At 40.4% G+C, this 19,307-nt stretch overlaps 1 protein-coding gene across 1 annotated transcript; it reads right to left on the minus strand.

Moving 5' to 3' along the window:
- Positions 1–3,293: 3,293 nt before the first annotated feature.
- On the minus strand, positions 3,294–4,020 carry LOC143547803 (uncharacterized). Its single transcript, XM_077039133.1, has 2 exons — positions 3,889–4,020; positions 3,294–3,797 (listed from the first exon to the last, which is right to left on the minus strand). The coding sequence occupies exons 1-2, from the start codon at positions 4,018–4,020 to the stop codon at positions 3,294–3,296; spliced, it is 636 nt and encodes a 211-aa protein (XP_076895248.1).
- Between the last annotated feature and the right edge of the window lie 15,287 nt (positions 4,021–19,307).

Here is a 19,307-nt window from a genome sequence, read left to right on the forward strand (position 1 = left end):
CGATTTTACCCTTGCTGTTGATTTTTTATCTATTCAAAAAAAGTAAAACACGTCTAACGGTGTTCAATAGTTAACATACAATACAACACACTTGGGTTTGTTTATTTATTTTATAGATATTTGATCTTACATAAAAATAATCTATATATTGTTGGCGATTGGAGTCATCCAGTTTGATTCTGTTGTTGAACATACGCAAACATTCTTGGCTAGGTGTTCGAAGCCAACGGATGCTAACTTGCTGAGAGCATCAACCTGTTTGTTTTCGTTTCGCTTGATATGTTTAACTTTGCATGTGGTGAAGGCTTGTTGGGTTTATGGAGGCTTAATTGGGCCCGGGTTAGAAGACATATTTAGTGGCAGATTAGTTAAGTTGAAGACCGATGGCAGTCTGGCCCGTTTATTTAATTAAAGTCCATTATTAGTTTTCTTGGGTAGTAAGTTGTAAACCCTAGTATGGTCTCTATTAATATTCATTGTACATGTACTTCCTCATCACGAGTGAGGCAAAAGCAAAAATAAAATACCGTGGTTGCAGCCTGTGGACGTAGGCCAGTTTAGACCGAACCACGTTAAATCTCGTATGTTCATCTTCGTTTTTATTTCTCTTGCAGATTATTTGTGTTTGTGTGTGTGTTGAAATACCTGAATCCCTAACAGTGGTATCAAGAGCCGAGGTTACGGTTACACACTAGTGAAACACGGGCGTGAGAGAAAATATAATTCGTCGGTCTAGGGTTTAAGGCCGGCAGCTCTAGGCGCCTACCAGCCGCAGTCGACGTTTTGAAGGTCACCCTGTAAGTTATATTGAATAAAGGATAAGAACTATATAGCAGTTTGCCATATTTAGTTTTTATTGGTTCTTTATTTGTGAGGTTTAACTATTCCGCCGCCAAGATTATATTTGGTTTTGTTTCTTGTTCACATATTGTGACTTGAATTAAAAACTAATATTTGTTGCATCAATTCTTGAAGCCACTGCCAAAAGAAAATTAATATCGCTTATATTATTTTCTTGTGCTACCGTGCCTTGAGTCATAACCAGGAAGACAAAAGTTTGTCTTTGTTGAACAACCAGAAACCGTCACGCAGCATAGCGTTCTCGATCAGAAAGAAATCGGAGGAACAAGTTGTGTTTCTAATTTGTTTCAGTTTCTGATTATCGTATAGGTTTGGGGTTGGTTCGTGAGCTTGAAGTGGGTTTTGATTATTGGGCGGCTGGCGTTTATCGGGCAGTTTAGCCGGGTGGTTTTGTTGTGGTTGTCGGGGGTTATTTTTTTTTTCAAGTTTCGCTTAGTCATTGTCATGGCAGAAGACGAAAAGGTTATGATACAGAATTTTGATGGGCAAAAGTTTGGCTGGTGGAAGATGCAAGTTGAAGCGCTACTTTGTCAGAAAGACTTGGATGTAGTGCTAGAAGATGAAAAACCAGAAAAGATGTCAGAAGCAGACTGGAAGAAGTTAGACAAGAAGGCTAGGGCTTGTATTACATTGTCGTTGTCGGAAGATGTGGCGTTTAACATCATGAAAGAAACCACAGCGCGTGGTATGATGGATGCACTGTCCAACATGTATAGGAAGCCTTCTGCAGCAAATAAGGTCTATCTTATCCGAGAGCTAGTGACTACAAGAATGAAAGAGGGTGAATCTATTGCAACGCATATTAATAATCTTAATTCGATTATGTCCCGCTTAGTGTCAGTCGACATTAAGTTTGATGATGAAGTTCAAGGTCTTTTGTTATTATCCTCTTTGCCTGGCAGCTGGTCGCAAACAGTGACTGCGGTTTGTAGTTTGTCTACAAAAATTACTTTTGATGGGATTTGGGACATGATTCTTGGAGAAGATTCAAGACACAGAAGTTCAGGTGAATCACCAAGTAATATATTTGTAACAAAAGGTAGAGGTAGGGGAAAACAACGAGGCAATGGGAGCAGGAAGAGGAGTCAGTCTAGGACTCGTAAAGATATTGAATGCTGGAGTTGTAAAGAGAAGTGGCACTTCAGGAATCAGTGTCCGAATGATAAAAATGAAAAGACAGAAGTCAACACTGCAGAAGAATGCCTAGAGGATGAGTTTTATGTTCTTAGTGTTGATGATAATGTTGATTCCTGGGTCATGGATTCTGGTGCTTCATTTCATGCTACCCACAACAGTGAAGCATTGCAGAATTTGAAGGAAGGTGATTTTGGTAAGGTTAAACTGGCGAACAACGATGTTCTTGATGTTACGGACATGGGTGACATGAATTTAGTTACTTCATCCGATTCATGGACCTTGAAGGATGTCAGAGTGATTCCAAGCTTAAAGAAAAAGTTGATTTTTGTTGGGCAGTTGGATGAACAGGGACATGAGGTTAAATTTGGGAACGGGCAGTGAAAAGTTGTTAAGGGAAATCTTGTCATAGCTCGAGGAAGAAAGAGGGGTTCGTTGTATATGGTCAGTTTATCGTCTGAGGGAGTGACCGACCCAGTTCAGAAGAAGACCAAAGTCCGGTTCACAGAGTCTAGTGGGCAGAAGAAGGTTTGTTTTGCAGGAGATAAATCCAAAGCCACATGTCAGATTCAGGTTGAACGTGCTATAAGAGGTTCAGAAAAACCAGTCAGAGGTTTTCGCGGCAGTGGGAGCACTGAAAGTCAGTCAGTCAAAGCTTTAGTCAGAGTTACCAGACAGTGGGTTAAGAGAACCCATATTTCAGCGGTTAAAGTCTCTCCAGAAGATTACCTGCTTAATATGGAAATGTTGTTTGTTCTCAAGGTATTCCAGGATTCGACAGTTCGTTTAAGTGGGAGCCGGCAGGGACAGAGAATGAGTCAGTTGCAGTTGTAGCCATGACTGATGTGTTGGAGCTCGAGGGAGCTTCAACGGGTTTTCATGTTAACTGATGAGAAGGCAGATGCAACCAGGAAGACGAGGAAAATTACAATAGGTACAAGCGATCATCGATAGGCAGTTTGAAGATTATCAAGCCTCCAAGTGGGAGATTGTTGGGTTTATGGAGGCTTAATTGGGCCCGGGTTAGAAGACATATTTAGTGGCAGATTAGTTAAGTTGAAGACAGATGGCAGTCTGGCCCGTTTATTTAATTAAAGCCCATTATTAGTTTTCTTGGGTAGTAAGTTGTAAACCCTAGTATGGTCTTTATTAATATTCATTGTACATGTACTTCCTCATCACGAGTGAGGCAGTAGCAATAATAAAATACCCTGGTTGTAGCCTGTGGACGTAGGTCAGTTTAGACCGAACCACGTTAAATCTCGCGTGTTCATCTTCGTTTCTATTTCTCTTGCAGATTATTTGTCTTTGTGTGTGTGTTGAAATACCCGAATCCCTAAAAAGGCTCCCATTAGCGCTTTGGCCTGCGCTAAGTATGATGCCATTTTGTCATCTTTTGCGTCATATGACCCTTCGATTTGATTTGCGACTAACATTGAGTCGACGTGTGCTTCCAAATGCTGGGCTCCCAGCTTTTTGGCAATTCTTAGACCTGCCAACAACGCTTCATACTCTGCCTCATTATTCGTACTTTTGAACTCAAGGCGTATCACGTATGTGAAGTGTTGTCCATCTGGGTTGGTTATTCTTAACCCCGCGCCCACACCTTCATCATTAGATGCCCCATCTGTGAACAATTTCCAAACTTGTTCTCTTTGTTGATCTGCAGGGGGCTCTATTTCTTGTTGGCACTCTTCTTCCTTCTCACGGGGTACTTCTACTATGAAATCTGCCAGAACCTGGCCTTTGATTGCAGTCTTAGGTTTATACTCAATGGCGTACTCTCCCAACTCTATTGCCCACTTCGCCAATCTTCCAGACAATTCTTGTTTGCTCAATACATTTTGTAGGTGATAGTTGGTGGGGACATGTATCGGGTGACCTTAGAAGTACCTTCTGAGATGGCGCCCCCGCTTGTACTAGTGAGAGGACAAGTTTTTCTAAGGTGGAGTACCTTGTTTCTGCATCCGCCAGGGTGCGACTTACATAATAAATAGGTGTTGGAACACCATTTCTTTCCACCATTAGAACTGCGCTGATTGCCCTTTCAGAAGCCGCTAAGTATATTATCAGGGGTTCTCCAGCCTTTGGTGCTGTTAGCGTTGGCAATTCCGCCAGTCGCGACTTGATTTCTTGGAACGCATTTTCTGCCTCATTCGTCCACCGAAACTGGGATTTTTTGAGGCAGTTTCTCAAGGTTGAGACGAATGGAAAGGACCTTTCTGCGTGACTTGACAAGAACCTGTTGAGCACGACCAATCGGCCATGAAGCGTTTGAACTTGCTTGACATATTTTGGTGAGGGCATCGCCAGATTGCTTCCAGCTTCTCAGGATTGGCTTTGAAGCCACCGTTTGTTACGATTACCCCCAAGAATTTCCCTTCCTCCATTCCGAAGGATCACTTTCCGGGATTGAGTTTCATGTTGATTGATCATAGTGTCTTGAAGGTTTCCTCAATGTCTCTTATCATTGCCGCTTCTGTCTTGCTTTTGATGACCAGGTCATCCATGTAAACTTCCAAATTTCTCCCAATTTGGGGCTTGAATTCTTTGTCCATTAGTCGTTGGTACGTAGATCTAGCGTTCTTAAGGCCAAATGGCATCATCTTGTCACAGTATGTTCCATTGTTTGTTCGGAACGTCGTTTTATCTTGGTCTCCCGCCGCCATGTGAATCTGATGGTACCCCTTGTACGCATCTAGGAAATATTTAAACTGGAAAGGGACAAGCGCGTCTACCTTTAAGTCGATTTCTGGTAGCGGGTAATAATATTTTGGGCATGCTTTATTGAGATCTTTGAAGTCGATGCACATACGCCATTGCCCATTTGCCTTTGGTACCATCACTGGGTTGGCTACCCATGTTTAATATTGGATCTCGCGGATTATCCCTGCTTCTACCAACTGTTGGACCTGCTCATTACAAGTCTTTGCTTGTTCTGGTCCCATCTTTCTTCGTTTCTGCACAACTGGCACAAAAGCCGAATTGACTTTCAGCTTATGTTCTGCCTTGCTTCTTGAGACGCCTGTCATATCCTCTGGTGTCCATGCGAAGGCGTCTACATTCTTGGTTAATAACCTTTTTAACGCTGTTCGCGCTTCTTCAGAAATGGTGGGGCCTATGGTTATACTCTGCTCTGGAAATTTTCCGTTAAGCACCCACTTTTCCGCTTCTCTTTCTTTGTTGGTTTTCAGCATTTTCTGTGGTGGTGTTTTTACTTCTGCCACGTGGCATTCTTTGTTGGCATGGATCATTGCTACCCCCTTCGGAGTTGGTACTCCCAATATACCGTGCGCTTGTGGAGGGGATTGGCGTTAAAGTCTCCAATCGCTTCCCTTCCTAAAATTACATCATAGGGGGGGGGGGGGTGTGGCATTTCCATGACTAAGAAATCCATATCTTCCGTCCTTGAGTGTATCCATCGCTGAGCACGACTGGAAATGTCAATTGTCCCAACGGGTATTTAATACTTTGATTGAAGCCTGCTATCGGGGCGTTGACAGGTGTCAGCCTTTGCTTGTCCTTTTCTTCTAATAAATCGAAGCCTTGGCGATACATGATGTAGGACGTCGCCACCCACGTTAATGAAGAAACGCGGGGTGTTCGGTAATGCCCAAATATTGCCGTAATAACTAACGGCGCTTTCTTGTTTGCTCATCCCTTTATCTTTGGGAAGATCACTTGTTCTTCTTTCCAGGCAGCATGTGCTCCGCCTGTCTACGCCTTTTGGACTTTACCCCGCCAGAGATCATGTTGGCGTGAAGGTCTTTGATTTTCTTTTCTGGCCTACCGCCGTCTCGAGGAGGCGGACGTCTGTATTTTCCTTTAATGCTTTTGACCTTGTGGTCTAACTTTCCCGCTTTTGACGTACTCTTCTATGGCATCTTTCAAATTTGAACACTGATTTGTTGTGTGACCATGTCGCTCGTGATAGTCACAGTAACTTTTCATGTCCGTGGTTTGGCCCCTGCTTGATTGAGTCCGGCTTATTGAGTTGAATACCTTCCGTATAGATGATTTGGGCTGAACTTTTTGGTCAGCGGGGTCCATCTGTTGGACGTATGCATTTGGCCTTTCTGCCTATTTTTTGAAGGGCTCGTGCGCTGTGGTCTCCTTTTGTTGGTTCTCTTTGTTTAGTCTTGACCATACGTAAGATATCTTTTTGCCTTGGCGGGGCTCTGTTGATATCATTCCTTGCATCGCTTCTCATCAATTATTTGCCCAAACTCTTCTCTGTTCACGCATACCTCTTGGCTGCAGTCATGACATCGTCCCAACGGTGTGGCATACCATCTCTGCCTGTAAGGTTTCGAATTAAATCATCGCATCTTACGTTTTGGCGGAAGCCCACGCTCAAGAGTTCTTCGCTTACACCGCCAATGTTCAAACCCTCCTGGTTGAACCTGGTGATAGAATCTTCCAGCGTTTCATTATCTCTTCTGGGTTACATTCAGAATGTCTGCTGGGTCACTGATGTTATGCCGTTGTTGGCTAAATTGCTGGATGAACTTGTTTTGATAAGTCCTCCTAGCTTGTAATTTGGCCTTTTGGTAACCTCTCGAACCAAGCCCTTGCTGCTCCGACTAGTGTTAGTGTAAAGATATGGCACCATAACGGCATGGTCCACCCCGACACTAACCCGGCGGCGATGTAAGTTTGTAGATGGTCATCCGAGTCTGACAGACCATCATACTGCCTACTGTTGGCGGAATCTTCGGGTTTTCCGCAGTTCTGCTTCGCCGATCTTCTTTACGAATTTTGGCTTTCCTGCTGAGGTTTCTTGCCGATACCGTTTGGAAAAGTCTTCGTTTGCGTCTGGGTGGAATTTTATTAACTTTCTGGTGGCGGAGTCTAGGTTCTTCCAACTAGCTTCGTAGTCGGGGTCCCCCAGCCGGCGAATCTTCTTCTAGACGCGACCGATGTGATCTTTCCTCCTTGCTGTTCTGCCGGTCGATTGGCGTTTTGCCTATTGGTGCTTTTGTACGAACTGGATTTGACTCTTCTTGGTACTCTTCTTCTTCTTCGCCGTTGCTATTAGCTTCAGCATCAAACAGTGTTCTTGGCTGAACAACTTCCACTAGCTTCTCTTGGACCTTGTCCTTGAGTTTTTTCTGTTCAGCCTCTAACAAGGCCATTATTTTTGGTGGCATAGTTACTTGTGAACGTGATTTTGTTTTTGCGTTTTCTGTGACGGTAGTGCGAAGGGTGGACGCGTTAGCGATGTCTGCGCCACTACTGACTACATCAAGGACTTCGATGTTTCCTTCTAGGTTGGCCTTTAATTGTTGGTCAATGTCCTTTAATGGGGTTTATACCACTCATCTGAATCAAGAATGGAGTGAGTTTTAAATAGTTGTTCTAGTAATATGCATGGATGGCGCCAATGAAGAAACATAAATCCACCACTCAAGGTCTAACAAGTTAGTCTGAGGGTTATGGTTAAGTATTCCCCACGATGGGTTATAAAACCTTCTTGATGCAGACGGGCATTCCCTGCAAAACAGAAAACCGTGAGCTCGTTATGAGGAATGGGGGGGATTCTCTCGTAACCACCCTCCGGCGTGATAATCAGTACTAGATCGTCTGAATAGAATGTATTGAGAGAGTTGTAATATTTGATAGCGAATGCCTTTACCGTTTGGAGTCATATTGCTATTTATAGCCGGAGGAGAGAGAGTACGGTCAACTACTTTGTCAGGATTTCCACCAATTATATTCTCCACCCGTGCGGTCATGGAGGTTGGTGGAAGTTGGTGGACATCATGGCCTTTTGACATGGACGTGTTGTACTATTTCGTACCGCCCTTTATGTGTTGTCTCATCCCCATTGGTTGGGTGGTATTCCCTATGTTAATTCTTCCTTTTTATCCCATGCTGGTATAAATCTTTGCGCTACAATCCCCTAGGTGTTAGGGAATGTTTATTATATTAGGCTATGACCTTGGCGCCATGTAGCGTAATTCGCATACCGTTTGTCCACTTCCGCTTAGTTATGTTTTAGGCACCAAGTGTTCCGCCAAGCGCCTGATTCTATCTCCTCATGGGGTGTTGTATTTATGAATGGTGGGTTTAGTACCCTACCTCTACAATTGTATAGATCATGATCCTTTATTGTGTCGATCACCGCCACCCATCATTGATGATGTTGGCTCATCCCCCTATAGCTATGTGTAAACCGTATCATAAGTAGCCCAAGCATTATCTTGGATGAATTGTTGGCCTTGGTGTAAGGGATTGACGATCAATGTTATTAACAAATGAAAATGATAAACAATTTATGTGTAATGAGAGATCAAGACTATCACACAAATTAAATGTAGATATAATGTTATGTTTCCATTGAATATGGTACAACATTTATTTACATTATAACTCTAATACATATCTCAAGTATTAGCTTAAAAAGGTGAACTATCTAGTCAACTTAAGGATGAACAATGTAAGGCCCCGTTACCGGTGCCCTACTTTACAAATGAAAATGATAAACAATTTATGTGGAATGAGAGATCAAGACTATCACACAAATTAAATGTAGATATAGTGTTACGTTTCCATTGAATATGGTACAACATTTATTTACATTATAACTCTAATACATATCTCAAGTATTAGCTTAAAAAAGGTGAACTATCTAGTCAACTTAGGATGAACAATGTAAGGCCTCGTTACCGGTGCCCTACTTTACAAATGAAAATGATAAACAATTTATGTGGAATGAGAGATCAAGACTATCACACAAATTAAATGTAGATATAGTGTTACGTTTCCATTGAATATGGTACAACATTTATTTACATTATAACTCTAATACATATCTCAAGTATTAGCTTAAAAAAGGTGAACTATCTAGTCAACTTAGGATGAACAATGTAAGGCCTCGTTACCAGTGCCCTACTTTACAAATGAAAATGATAAACAATTTATGTGGAATGAGAGATCAAGACTATCACACAAATTAAATGTAGATACAGTATTATGTTTCCATTGAATATGGTACAAAATTTATTTACATATAACTCTAATACATATCTCAAGTATAGCTTAAAAAAGGTGAACTATCTAGTCAACTTAAGGATGAACAATGTAAGGCCACGTTACTGGTGCCCTACTTTGGACGTTGGATTTACTCACAAATACAGTTCTAAATATCAGAGTTAATTAAAACTTTTGCGGAATAATAATAATAGTCAACCATTCATTACAAACATTCGTATCTTGTATTTTGAAACATAAATAAAACATAGTATCAAAACATCATGACAAATCTTCATATGCCAGCCTCTTCAAATCCTTCCATGTGTCTTCCTAAAGCCAGCTGTCTCAGTCGATTAACCTGCGTGCATACTAAAAGTCAGCTACGCTGAGTGAGTTCTAGTTAATCACACATCATACAATATATACGCTTACCTTCAATCATGCATCCGTATATACATAATAATTTCTTTACTAATTTACTTTCATTGCATAATCTCATACATACGTTCATGCTTCGTTACTTTCATACTATATAATCAATGTCCTTTCTATCTCAGATATTATTAGGATCTGATCCCTTCCTTTTCTATCTCAGATATTATTAGGGTCTGATCACTCTTTCCTTTGTCTATCTCAGATATTAGTAGGATCTGATCCCTCTTTACTTCTCTATCTCAGATATTATTAGGGTCTGATCCCTTTCTTCTCTATCTCATATATTATTAGGGTCTGATCCCTTACTTCTTCGTCTTCGTACATTCTGTCTTTACATACCTGTAACATACATATACATTCTTTACTCATTCATACATATTCATATGTTAACATATATCTATCATACACATTCATCTACTATTCACATACCTCCCTTGTCAACACGTGCAATATCCGAAGATCGTTCACGTACCGACAAGCTTTCGTTCACATTCAAGATATACATAATTAACATATAAATCATACATGGCATGCACTTACCATTTAAGGTAAGTGTATTATCTATCACATCGAGTATGCACACAGCCCCGAAAACATAACAAGGAAATGGGGCTAGAAACTCACCTGAATGCGGTTACGTTCACCGTTTATGGTTATTCATTTCTTGAGCTGTGCACGACTAACTGTATAACAATTACACGTATCAATTTAACTATCACTACTCATAGCGCGTTTCTAGTCTAGTTATAACCCTCAATGAAGGAGGGTCCAGGGGCAGCGCCCCTGGCAGCGGGGTTCTACGGGCGACAACCTCTAGCAGGGTCCAAGGGGCAGAGACCCTGGCTGGGGTCGAGCTACCAGGTCAGCTTGGAAAAATTTTATTTCTATTAACTGTCTTAACACATTTTCCATTAGGATTTTAAATTATTTTCTAATTCGTTAACTCATTCGTTATAGCGAATTGCCTCTGATTCGTTCGGTAATCTTCCTTAATTCGTTATCCTGATTCGTCCCTTATCATCATCTTATTCGTCATTCCAATTCGTCATCTGAACATGACTTAATTCGTTATCTTAATCGTAACGAATTGGCGAGTAACAAATCACATGATTCGTTATCTGGTTTGCTATCCTAGTTCGTTAGCCTAATTCGTTATCTTGACGTAACGAACTGGGTGAGCTAATTCGTTATCTTGTCTTAACTAATGGTTGAACTAATTCGTTATCTGGACATAACGAATGGATGAACTAATTCGTTATCTTACCATAACGAATTGCATCAGTCTTATCCAGAATTTGACCCAGGGTCAAAGTCAAAATTGTCAAGAACACCAGACAGTCAACATATCTTAGATATGCAATTAAACCTTCGTTCTTAACGAAACATCACGATTCTGGTACCGTTGGATTCGCCATACCAGCGCCAACAAACCCTAGTCATCCATTCATTCAAACATCGGGTTTTAGAGGGTGCGATTTAGGCATTTATATTACGTGTTCTTTAGGCTAGCAATTAACCTACAATCGTTAATGGTTTTCAGCAAGAATCATCACGTTTGATTCGCTTTTACCATATGTATACAGATCTAAGATTAACTAAATGAATCCAGACCTAATGAATGATTTTCTAATTATAAACGTACCTTAAACGAGTCGATTCACGAACACGAGCTGATCTTGATGTAGGTTCGGTTCGTTTCAACGTTCTAGCACCAACAATCTCGGGTTTTCGCCTTCAGATCTGGAGTCGGGATATAGGATAGTGTTAGTGGTGTGTTTTTAATGGTGTAGGCTATGGTGTAGAGATGGATAAAAATGGAATGGTTTAGGGTTTAAGGGGTATTTATACTCCCTTAAGCCCATGGACCTAAGGCTCATTCCTTCTCTTACTCCATCTTTTAAAGCCCAAGCCCATCCTCTATTAGTTTATTGACTTAAAAGAAAAACGACACACAATAAAAAAACGCAATTTATTTTATTAATTCTTAACGATAGTAGGATGTTACAAGTCTTCCTTCCTTAAAGAGGTTTCGTCCCCGAAACCTAACTATTACATAAACAAATTCATGTAAAACTTGCGCATCTCATCCTCAGTTTCCTAAGTAGCATCTGAACCCTTGCGATGCTTCCATATCACTTTCACTAAAGGTATAACCTTGTGACGAAGTTGCTTCTCCTTGCAGTCAACTATCTCGATCGGTTGTTCAATATAATTAAGTTGTTCATCAACCTCAATCCATTAATGGCACGTGAGACGTGTCATCCGCCAGACATTTCCTCAGATGAGAAACATGAAAGGTTGAATGAATTCCTTCTAACTCTTCTGGCAAATCCAGCTTATAAGCCACTTCCCCTACACGTTCCATAATCTTAAACAGTCCAATGTACCTTGGACTCAACTTCCCTCTCTTTCTAAAACGGATAATTCCTTTCCAAGGTGAGACCTTGATCATCACATTGTCACCAATGTTAAACTCAATCGGTCGTCGCCGCTTATCGGCATATGACTTATGTATGTATTGAGCAGCTTTCATTCTTGCTTTGATCTGATCGAACTTTGAAGAAGTTTCTTGCAAAACTTCTAAACTTCCCATCTCTTTCTGGCCAATCTCTCCCCAACATACCAGGGTTCTACATCGTTAACCGTAAAGCATCTCAAACAACGGCATACCAATACTTGAATGGTAGTTGTTGTTATAAGAGAACTCTGCCAAATGCAGATGATCATCCCAACTTCCTCCAAAGTCTAAGACACAAGCATGTAGCATATCCTCAAGGGGTTGGATCGTCCTTTCGGACTGTCCATCTGTTTGAGGATGATACGCAGTACTGACGTTCAATCTCGTTCCATAGCTTCATGGAACTTCTTCCAAAACCTCAAAGTAAACCGAGTATCTCTATTAGACACGATAGATAACGGTACTCCATGCTTAGATACAACCTCTTTAATGAACAAGCTTGCTAACGTCTCTGACGAGATAGCCTCTCGTATAGGCAGAAAGTGAGCACTCTTGGTCAATGTCACACCCCCATCTAAGGCCTATGAGTGCGACCAACAGTTGGTACCAATATTTGTAAATAAACAGAGTTGTGGGTTAATAGCGGAAGACTTTATAAAATATTGGATTTAAATATAATATTTACATATACAAAACACGAGATTTAAAAGTTCCCGTTTAATGTTTCAAAGATTACTTGTTTTAGTTTACAAAACCACCATTAACATTATATTAAGTTTAACAAAAAGATCCGAGCCATCGGATTCTTGAGCCCTTCGTTCTTCAAGCCCTCTTCTTGATTACCTGCAAAATGTTAGAAAATACGTCAGCAAAGAATGCTGTGTGAATATGCTGACGATCAAAATATTTTTCTTTACTTAATCACCCCTCGAGACCACGTAAGTCTCAGCCCATCTTGGCTTAGAATAATCAAGTTTAAAACAACGTCATTATAAACTCGAGTCTCTACACTAAATACCTCAGCAAACACCGCAACGTTCAACTTATTTAAGTACCCGTATGTATACACATGGTCATTACTCGCAGGCGAGCGTGACTATAACCAAGTGTGGTGCGATGTGCCCACCGCATTTTACCACATATGTAAGGATCCAAACAAACGTATACTATAGCCTAAAGGCTAGCGTTTGTACTCTTATTTATAAATGTTTTAGAGACACATAGTCTCGTGTAAACTTTTTTCACATAACACATTTGACTCGTTTGAAAACAAGTTTGTAAAGTTGGGGCGTATTCACCCTTTTGATTTGGATCGGCTTCAATCACCGTCCGAGGGTCTTTTTTGTTGCTATCTCGCACCTATAGTACGAGTATAACCATTTGTTAGTCGGATATACAATCCGGCTTAAGACCTTTAGTCTTATTTTATAAACTTTACCTCGATGAACCTTTAGTTCAAAATCTCTTTTACATTAAAACATTTAGTTAAAAGGTAATCTATTAACCTTTAGTTTATTTATAAAACCCTACGTTTCTTCTTTTTTAAGAAACGTATTCTTTTCTTTTTATTATTTAAGAATACTCATTATCACTTAAATAATATTTATAACAAAGAATAATCACACACACACACACACACATATATATATACATTATATTTCTTTTCTTTTTTTTTCTTTCTTTTCTTTGTTACATATATTTCTTTTATTTATCGAGGGTATCGAGTATAACCTCGACTTAAGGTATTAAGCCTTTTATAGTATTTTATTATTATTATTATTTATTTGGGCATTATGCCTACCTTTGTCGGCTTATAATTAACCTAGACTCGTAGCAGCAACGCAGCGCCGCTTCGTTTCCCAAGACTCGTTGATCTCTACTTTCCTTTGTACACTTAACGAGACACCAATACTTCACGGCACGCACTTCGAGATAATCGTCGGGACGTCACACCAATAACACCTCTTTGCTTTAAACGTCGTCGGGAGGTGGTATGATTATCAAGATTGTAGGTACGGAAATCGAGGAATCGGGGGCACGTTTATCGAGAGATCGGGGTACGCTTATCGAGGTGGATTGAAGGCACGCTTCCCAATGTTTAGAGAGAGGTTAGAGAGAGTGAGATGTATGTGTAATTTTGGTGTGATAAATGAAGACCCCCGGACTTGCTATTTATAGGCAAAATTCTGGAACCCGTCGCGATACGCGATGGCCTTAAGCAAGCCCGTCGCGTATCGCGACATAGCCTTGCTATGTCACCACGTAGGTCTGCCACGTGTCACCACGTGTGGCCCACGTGGCAGACCACGCGTCTCGCTGTCAGACAACCCATCGCGATACGCGATGGGTCTCTCTTCTAATCCATTGCGTATCGCGATGGGTCAGGAAAACAGAATTTACACTTTTAACCCTTAGGTTTGGATTGGCGATTTTGGTCCCTTTTCTTTGGAAGTTTGAAATTTTTGGCTCGAAATTTTCGTGATGTTACATCCTCCCCACCTTGAAATAAATCTCGTCCTCGAGATTGCTTTACGAGAATAAGTGGGGATATTTCTTCTTCATTTCGTATTCGAGCTCCCATGTATATTCGAGCCCTCTTCGCGAGTCCCATCTAACTTTCACAATCTTCAAGGTTCGTCTTTTGAGTTTCTTTGTTTTTGAATCTTCTATTTGAATTGGTTGTTCGATGAATTTTAAATTCTCAATTATTTCTACATCTTTTAATGGCATCGATAGAGATTCGTTGGCTAAACATTTACGTAGATTCGAAACATGGAATACGTCGTGTATCCCTTGCATTTCCTCGGGCAGTCGCAAACGGTATGCAACAGTACCAATTCGTTCAAGTACCTCAAAGGGTCCAACGAATCGAGGACTTAACTTTTCTTTCTTACCGAAGCGAACCACGCCTTTCCATGGCGAGACTTTCAAAAGAACTTTGTCACCAACATTGAACTCCAACGGCTTACGACGGACATCAGCGTAACTCTTTTGGCGATCACGTGCCGTCTTAAGTCGTTCGTGAATTTGAAGAACTTTGTCAGTGGTTTGTTGGACTATCTCGGTTCTAGACAATTGTTTATCTCCGGTTTCAGACCGACACACGGGCGTTCTACACTTTCGACCATATAATGCCTCAAATGGTGCGGCTTGAATACTCGTGTGATAACTATTGTTATACGAGAATTCATTAGGGGTAAGTGGTCATCCCAAGTTCCACCTAAGTCTATCACACAAGCGTGGAGCTTATCTTCCAACGTTTGAATTGTCCCTTTCGCTTTGCCTATTGGTTTGAGTATGATAGGCAGTGCTAAGGTTTAGCTTGGTGCCTAATGCTTGTTGGAAAACTATTCCAGAAGTGAGACGTAAAACGACTGTCTCGATCAGAGATTATAGATAGTAGGTACTCCATGTAAAGAAACGGTGTTGTTCACATAAACTCGCGCAAGTCTATCCATTGAGTATGACTCATTGATAGGTATAAAGTGTGTAGACTTTGTTAATCGATTCCACAATAAACCCATATGGTATTAAATTGTCGAGTCGTTTTCGGGAGTTTGGTAATGAAAATCCATAGTTATTAACTCCCACTTCCATACAGGAAGTTCGGGTTGTTGGAGCAATCCCGAAGGTTTTTGGTGTTCAGCCTTGACCTTCAAACAAGTTAAACATTTCGCCACATGCGAAGCGATGTCCTTTTCATACCATTCCACAGTAGTTAGGCTTAAGATTTTGATACATTTTGTCACTACCCCGGGGTGCATCATGTATTTGGACTTATGAGCTTCATTCATTATCTTTTCACGCAAGTCCCCAAAAATTGGTACCCAAATCCGATTTCCCATTCTAAGGTTACCGTCGTCACCTTTGACTAGCGAGTAAATGGTGCCGTTACGTTCTCGTCGGAGATCTTGTTTTCATTGATTTCTTGAGTTTGAGCGGATTTGATTTGTTCGAGAATATCGATTTGAAGTTCTATCCTTAATGCTCAGACTCTTTTTGGTTTTTCATGTTCTTTACGACTTAAAGCGTCGGCCACAACGTTGTCTTTGCCTTCATGATAGATGATTTCATAGTCGTAGTCATTGAGAGTTTCCATCCACCGTCGTTGTTGCATGTTAAGCTCTTTTTGATCGAAGATGTGTTTTAAAGCTTTTATGATCGGTATTCCCCAATGAATCTTACTCCATAGAGATAGTGCCTCCATATTTTCAAGGCAAAAATTTATGGCGCCTAACTCTAGATCGTGAGTTGTGTAGTTCTTTTTCGTGCACCTTGAGTTGACGAGAGGCATAAGCTATCACTTTCTTGCGTTGCATTAGTACGCATCCCAAACCGAATGAGACGCGTCACTAAAGAATACAAAATCTCAGTTCCTTCTGGCAAGGCCAATATAGGTGCTTGGGTGAGTTTTTGTTTAAGTGTATCAAATTCCTCTTGTTGTTTTGCTCCCCATTCATACTTGATATTCTTACGAGTCAAAGAAGTTAAGGGAACAACAATTCGGAAAAAATTTTCAATGAACCTACGGTAACAGCGGCCAAACCTAAGAAACTTCGGATCTCGGTTGGTGATTTTGGGGATCTCCCACTTAGAGATAGCTTCATTTTAGCGGGATCGACTTGAATACCATTGACGTTGATGATGTGACCAAGGAATTGTACTTCGGGAAGCCAAAATTCGCATTTCGAGAATTTGGCGTACAACTTATTGGTCCTTAGAATTTTAAGCAAGGTTCGAAGATGATTTTCATGATCTTACTTAGACTTAGAGTAAACAAGTATGTCGTCGATGAAGACGATAACAAATTTATCCAAGGTAAGGCTTAAAAATTCGATTCATCATATACATGAACGCAGCTGGAGCATTAGTGTAACATCACGGAAATTTCGAGCCAAAAATGTCAAGATTCCAAAGTCGAGGGACCATTTCTGCCAATTTCCAAACTTCAAGGTCTAAACTAAAAAATTCTAATTCTTTGGGCCCATCGCGATACGCGACGGCCTTAGAATCAAGGTCCATCGCATATCGCGATGACCTGTCTGACACAGTGTGACACGTGTGCCACGTGGCAGACGGTGGCATAGCGTGTCGAAACGTGGCAGGTCTATGTGGTGACTCAGGCAGCCTACGTCGCGATATGCGATGGGCTAGCCATAGAAGGCCGTCGCGAATCGCGACGGGCCCCAATTTTTGCCTATAAATAGAAGGCTACGGGTTTGATCCCTTCACACCAAAATTTCACACACTTTACTCTCTCTCTCTAGCATCTCACTAAACCCAAGAAACATACCATCGACCCCGCCTTGATAAACGTACCATAATTCCTTGATTTCCGTGTCCTTAGACTCCTCGATAATCGTGCCACCTTTCCATCAACAACATATCAAGAAAAAATATGACCACTCCCACGTCCTGACAAGTTGCCTCGTAAAGCGTGCTGACATGGAAGAATATTGGTGTGCCTCGTTTTGCGTGCCGATGCGAAGTATTGATCAAAAGAAAGAGTTGAAAAGAGTAAAAAGGCGTCGAAGTGCTGCCCAACTGTCTAGGGTATTTATAAGGCCGACAAAGGTAGGCATAATGCCTCGAATAAAATAATAAAATATTATGAAGGCTTAAGTCGAGGTTATACTCGAATACCTCTCGATACATAAAAGAAATATATAACAAAGAAAAGAAAAAGAAAGTTATATATATAGTATATAATATGTATATATATGTGTGTATAATTATTCTTTGTTATAAATATTATTTATGTAATAATGAGTATTCTTAAATAATAAAATAAAAGAATACGTTTCTTAAAGAAGAAAAAAATATAGGGGTTTTATAAATAAACTAAAGGTTTATATAATATTAATTTTTAAATAAAGGTTTAAAGTAAAGAATAAATAATCAAGGTGGCGATTATAAAACAAGACTAAAGGTCTTTAGCCGGATTATATATCCGACTAACAAATGGTTATACTCGTACTATAGGTGTGAGATAGCAACGAAAAAGAACCCTCGGACGGTGATTGAAGCCGATCCAAATCAAAGAGGTTAAAAAGCCCCAACTTTACAAACTTGTTTTCAAACGAGTTCAAATGTGTTATTTGAAAAAGTTTACAACGAGACCATGTGTCTCTAAAACATTTATAAATAAGAGTAAAAACGCTAGCCTTCAGGCTATAGTATAACGTTTTTTTGGATCCTTACATATGTGGTAAAATGCGGTGGGCACATTCGCACGACACTTGGTTATAGTACGCTCGCATGCGGGTGAGAAATTGACCCTGTGTAATATCTATTGGTACCTAAGTAATGTCGAACGCTGCGGTTATTTGCTGAGGTGCTTAGAGTAGAGACTCGAGTTTATACAATTGCATTGTTTAAAACTTGATTATTCCTAAGGCCATCGATGGGCCGGACATAAGTTATGTCCTCGAGTGGGTAATCAAGTAAAGAAAATATTTTTAGCGACAGCATATTCACCAGCATTCGTTGCTGACGTAATTTTCAAACATTTTCAGGTAATCAAGACTTAGGCTTGTGAAGACGAGAGTGCTCAAGCATCCGTATGGCTTGGATATTGTTGTTAAACATAATTATAACAAATGGTGATTTTGTAAAACTTATAAACAAGTAAACTTAAAAGTGGGACTGTGTGTCTCATATTTTGTATTGTAAATATTTATAACTTTAAATCCACATGTTTATTAAAGTCCTTCCGCATTAACCCGTAACTCTGATATATTTACAAATGTGGTACCAACTGTTGGTCGCCCTCCCAGGGCCTTAGATAGGGGTGTGACAATTAGTAAGTCCAAAAGGCATGACCGTGAACTCATAATGTCTATACCTTGTTCGGAATGCAATTTTCGAGATATCTTCGGATTTGAACTTTGAGGTTGGTGATAACCAGAACGAAGATCGATGTTGGAAAAGAAGCTTGAGCCTTGGAGTTGGTCAAGGAGATCATCTATTTAAGGAAGTGTGATAACGATTTTTGATTGTGACTTTGTTTAGGGCACGATAGTCGAATACAGCATGGCGCATTGATCCATCTCTTTCGGGGTTTGACTTTATAACTTTAAATATTTATAACTTTAAATCAACATGTTTATTAAAGTCTTCCGCATTAACCCGTAACTCTGATATATTTACAAATGTGGTATCAAACTGTTGGTCGCACTCCCAGGCCTTAGATGGGGGTGTGACAGGATGGTATCTAGAGCCATCGATCTTAGCAAATTAGGTATTACAAGATAATACCTAAGCTTCGATCCAAGCGTAGGAAAATTATGTTCTATTACTTGTTTATTTGAATAGGGATAAGATTGGGTGGTAACCCTTTCTTTCCTCTTCTCATTCTAAACCACCCAACGTAGATGTCTTTCAAAGAATGAATGGAAGGTTATAATCGTGAAGCAAGAAGAGCCGAAATTTACTACTCCTCTCC

Source organism: Bidens hawaiensis, unplaced genomic scaffold (genome assembly GCF_021521415.1).
Source record: "Bidens hawaiensis isolate Kalapana, Puna unplaced genomic scaffold, B.hawaiensis_p1.1 tig00014831_1, whole genome shotgun sequence".
Lineage (NCBI taxonomy): Eukaryota > Viridiplantae > Streptophyta > Magnoliopsida > Asterales > Asteraceae > Bidens > Bidens hawaiensis.

Bases quoted from the DNA above. Each gene is read 5' to 3' on its own strand.
- LOC143547803 (XM_077039133.1), bottom strand. From the start codon at position 4,020: ATGGTGGAAAGAAATGGTGTTCCAACACCTATTTATTATGTAAGTCGC. The intron at 3,798-3,888 runs GTACTTCTAAGG...AGATTGGCGAAG, and splicing joins CGGGGGCGCCATCTCAGAAG to TGGGCAATAGAGTTGGGAGA.